This window comes from Tursiops truncatus, chromosome 1 (assembly GCF_011762595.2).
Source record: "Tursiops truncatus isolate mTurTru1 chromosome 1, mTurTru1.mat.Y, whole genome shotgun sequence".
Taxonomy (NCBI): Eukaryota; Metazoa; Chordata; class Mammalia; order Artiodactyla; family Delphinidae; genus Tursiops; species Tursiops truncatus.
In genome coordinates, this window is record NC_047034.1 from 149,723,944 (window position 1) to 149,728,570 (window position 4,627).

Below are 4,627 nucleotides of genomic sequence, written 5' to 3' on the forward strand. Positions count from 1 at the left end.
TGTTGTGAGGACTCGGTGAGTTAATACCTACAAAGCGTTTAAAACAGTACCTCGGGTATAGCAAATGCTCAGAAGATGCTGGTACTATTAATATTCCTTAGGGCCACCAGGATGGAGCGAGGGAAGGAAGGCCTTCCATATGGAGCTGGCCAGGCAGTCCCGGGGAGCCCCAGAAGGAGGGTAAAGGTGAACTCAGGCAGGCCCGGGGCAGAATCAGCCCCGAAGGGGCACCACGTGGTTCCTCCCTCTACCCCCTCCACTGCAGTCCCACCTACGGGAGGGAGCCCCCCGTCCCTTCCCCAGCCCCACCAGGAGCACAGAAGCTCTGGCTCTGCAGCTGGGCCAGGACTTGAGCTCAGCTTGGGAGGTCAGATGGATCTGGGTGCTCTGTAGCTCCCCAGCCCGCTGATCATGGGCGACTCCTTTCCACCCAGAGCCTCACTCCTTCGATATGAAACAGAGCAACTCCTCAGGCGAGGAAGCCATGAAAACGCCTGACACAGGAGCCCAACCCCCCCAGCTTCCCAGGCAGCTCTGCCTGTGGCTCCTGGGGGTGAACAAATGGACGCCTGACTCTGCGTGTAGGTGGGGAATCTTTATTCAGCAGCAGGGCTGCCTCAGGGGCCACACTCTCCTCCAACCGTGGGTCCAACTGCTTTGTGTCAGATCCAGCTGCTCGGGCCCTGCAGGGCGGGGTGGGGGGCAGGGATGACCGTGGTGGCGGGGACCCCCAGAGCCTGGATGGGGGTGGGTGCTGTGAAGGCAGTGGGCGGGGGTGGGGCACGGTGTCCAGGGTGGGCTCAGGGCACCCAGGCCATCTTAGCTGCAGCCAGTACAGGCAACATTCACGCACAGCTCGCAGTCATCAGCAGCGATGGTCCCTGGGCAGAGGAGAAAACTGGTCAGCTGAACCTGAACCTGAAACATCTGTGGTCCAAGGAGCCACTGACCAGGCAGCCAGAGAAGGCCTGCTTCTGAGAGGGTTGGAGGCAGGGGCCTGGCATCCTTCTCATAGATTAAGAGCAAGAAAGTTTAGAAGTGTGAGCAGCTTGGGCTCAAGTCCCAGGTTCTGTCCTCTTAGCAGTGCCTGGGCAAGTCACTTAAACTCTGTGCCTGAGTTTTCCTGCCTGCTCGACTGTGTCAGCCTGACAGAGGGGTTGTGAGGAGAGCTTGCAGGCAAAGAGATTGACCCGGGGCCTGGCACTTAGTAGGTGCTCAATAAATACTAGCTACTAGAGATTATCATACTAAGTGAAGTAAGTCAGAGAAAGACAAATATCCTATGCTATCACTCATGTGGAATCTAATTTAAAAAGTTACAAATAAGCTTATTCACAAACAGAAACAGACTTAACAGATGTCGAAAACAAACTTGTGGTTACCAAATGGGAAGAGTGGGGGGGGGGATAAATCAGGAGCTTGGGATGAACATACACACACTACTATATATAAGATAGATAACCAACAAGGACCTACTGTATAGCACAGGGAGCTCTACTCAATATTCTGTGATAACCTATATGAGAAAAGAATCTAAAAAAGAATGAATAGATGTGTATGTATAACTGAATCACTTGGCTGTACACCTGAAACTAACACAATATTGTAAATCAATGATACTCCAATAAAATCAAAAGAAAAAAAGAAAAAATACTAGCCAGTTGCCGCGTTCTCCTGGCCAGCTGTTTCATCCCTCACATTTCAGCTTAGATGTCACCCCGTCTTGGAAACATTTCAGATCCCGTTATGTAACAGGGAAGAGTCAAATCTGACTACATGTTGGATCTGTTGTTTCTTTTACTTTATCCTTTTCTTTCCGCTGCTTTTGTTCACTAAAAGGATACTGTCTACACATAATGGCCTGCCTTGGGGAACCCTGCCCCTTTGCCTGAATGTTAAACCAAAGTGCTATTGTTCAGGGAAGCATCCTGACCCTGTCCACCCTGTGGATGGCTGCAAGAAAGAAGAAATTAACACATCCCCTCCCAGAGGCTGGCCATTCCAAGGGACATTTGCAAAACTTATGGCCTTTTTACTTTATTTCCTCATCTCCTCCCCGTCTCTGTTCTATAAAAGAAACTGGCATCCAAACCCCGATAAGATGGTTTTCTGGAGACCTTAGTCTGCCATCATCTCGGTCTGCTGGCTTTCCAAATAAAGTTGTATTCCATGCCTCAACACCTCGTCTCTGATTTATTGGCCTGTCGTGCAGTTGGACTCAGTAACACTTATGCCACTGTGGACGTGAGCCATCTGTCTCCCGTGTCCCCGCTGTGCCTCCTCCATCATCCCACTGCATTGCAATCGTTTTTATGGGTCCGTTTCCTGTGTCCCTTTCCCCCCAATCTGTGTAGTCTTGGAAGTAGGCTGATCACCCCGTCCAGGCTGCCAGGGACTGAAGGGGTTCCTGGCATGCCTGATTTCAGTGCCCCAACCGGGGAGGCCAGGGGCTTGAGTTTCTTGAATCTCCCTGTTCTCAGCCACTGGGTGTTTAACAGAAACCACACGAGGTAGAGGAGCTAGGGTGTGGGGAGGAGAGAGAATGAGGGGCAGGAGTCTTGCCAGGGGTGGGGGGACTCACTCAAGTCCTGGAAAATGCTGTCTGCTTCCCCAGAGGCACAGATGGGCTGGAGGTCCAGTGGCAGGGACGGGTAGTGGCACATGGAGGACTGGGATCTCTGGGTTTTCAGGTCAGGGCTGGGCACCCATTGCCCCTCCAGGTCATTCAGCTTCTTCACCGATTCCAGCTGGACCTGGAAGCCTTGGTACTGGAGGAAGAGAGAGAGGAGACGGGAGGGTATCAAAACCTGAGCAGGAAGGGGGTGGGGCACTGCCGGGAGACCAGGGTTTCCCGGGCCCCGCAGATCTTCCGTGTTCTCACGGAGTGGGAACGTCAAGGTCACACTCGGAAGACCGCCTGCGTGGAAGGTGGGGCCTGGTACTTCACACCCCTGTGTCACAGGCTAACTGGGAGATGAGGTCGAGCAGGGCCGTGGAGCACGTTGGTTCAAGGCGTGGGCTTTGAAGGCCAGGGGACTTCGGTTCAAATCCCAGCTCTTCCCGACTGGCTGACCATCTCTTCCCCACTCTGAGCCTCATCTGACAAATGGAGATAATCAAACTCCACTGCTCTCTGGTGCCTGGTACCCAGGGCACCCTCGATAACTGCCTGATTGCCCTTGAACTGACATGGTAAAATGATGGCAATGCCTAGTCTAGCCAGCTGGGCTCCAAAGCCAAGGCTGCAGGGGGAAGCTGACACCGCTTCCCCAGGATTCCCTTATTCCTTCCCAAGGAGGCCCCGCCCAGAGTCAGGAATGTGCCACCCAGGAGCCCAGCGGGCAACCTGCCACACCCACAGGCAGACCCTGTTTCCAGAAGACTCCTAGTCTCACAGCTGCCCTGGAAGGAGACCCAGATTCCCTGCTGTCTTCTCTCTGGGCCTTTGCATATGCTGTGCCCTCTGTCTGGAGCTGTCGGTGACCTCTGCGCCGGGCTACCTCCTGCTCATGCTGCAATGTCAGCTCGAGTTACCAGCCAGGGCAACTTTTTCTGGTGACCCTCCGCCCTCCTCCCCATACATGGGTGAATACAGAGAGTTGTGGGAGCATCAAAGAAGTCTCCCTTCCCCTCTGGGCTCTTCAAGGGCAGGGATCACGTCTTGTTCCACATCTGAACTCTGACCGAGAGGGGCATTTGAGGAGAGCGATGCTGAACGACCATAATTTATTGTTATTATCATCACCATCATAGCCCCCATTGACATCCCAGCTGCTCCCCCCAACCAGCTGTGTCCCTGGGCTGTGATTGGGTGTTGGGCTGAGCCCTGGGTCCTCAGCTCTCCTCAGTGAATTGCCCAGCATTCCCTCTCCATCCCAGCCTCTCACCATGGGGACCTTCAGGACAAACCTGGATGTAGACTGACTGTGCGCCCTGCAGCAGTACCAGGAAGACCGCAGCAACGCCACACAGCAGCAGCCCTGACAGTGCCCTGTGAGCCATCTCGTTCCCTCTGTGTCTCGCCACCGTCCACCAGGCTCCCACCTGCTTCCCCAGCTGACAGCTCTTTATAGGCCGGGTTCCAGCTCCCTGGTCACTCATTAACTGGCCAGCCAGGGTGGGGCTGAACAGCTGGCTGGCATCCTGACAAGCCCAGAGCCCATTCCCGGGAAAGGGGTTGGGAATGATAGGGGTAAGGAGGCCCAGAGCACACCCGAGCATGATGCAGTGTTAAGCGCCTGCCTTGTGCACAAGACAGCGAGCGAGTGGGGTGAGAGGGAGGCCATTTCACAGAAAGGGAAAGTGAGGCTCCAGAGGTAAAGTGTCTTGTCCCAGGTGACAGAGCTAGTCGATAGCAGGGCAGGTCCTCAGGCATCTGACCCAGCTCAGCCTAGGGTTCTTTCTCAGGTCAAAAGGTGCAGACAGACAGGTTGGTCCAGGGCAAGGTGGGCAGATACAAGGCTGACCTCAGAGTTCTCCATGCCCTCAGACCCATGTCTCTCCCACTCCCCTCTCCCCAGTTCTAGTTAAGGACCATCCCGATCGGTCCCTGCCCAGGCCCTCAACCTGCCTCTGCCTGCCATTTCCCATGGTGATGGGTACACTCAGGCCAGGTATTGTCCATCTC

At 54.6% G+C, this 4,627-nt stretch overlaps 1 protein-coding gene across 1 annotated transcript; it reads right to left on the reverse strand.

Moving 5' to 3' along the window:
* Positions 1–652: 652 nt before the first annotated feature.
* On the reverse strand, positions 653–4,002 carry GUCA2B (guanylate cyclase activator 2B). The gene is made up of 3 exons (XM_033854229.2): positions 3,910–4,002; positions 2,582–2,768; positions 653–881 (listed from the first exon to the last, which is right to left on the reverse strand). Exons 1-3 carry the CDS (start codon positions 4,000–4,002, stop codon positions 820–822), a joined length of 342 nt encoding a protein of 113 aa, XP_033710120.1. The 3' UTR covers positions 653–819.
* Positions 4,003–4,627: the final 625 nt, after the last annotated feature.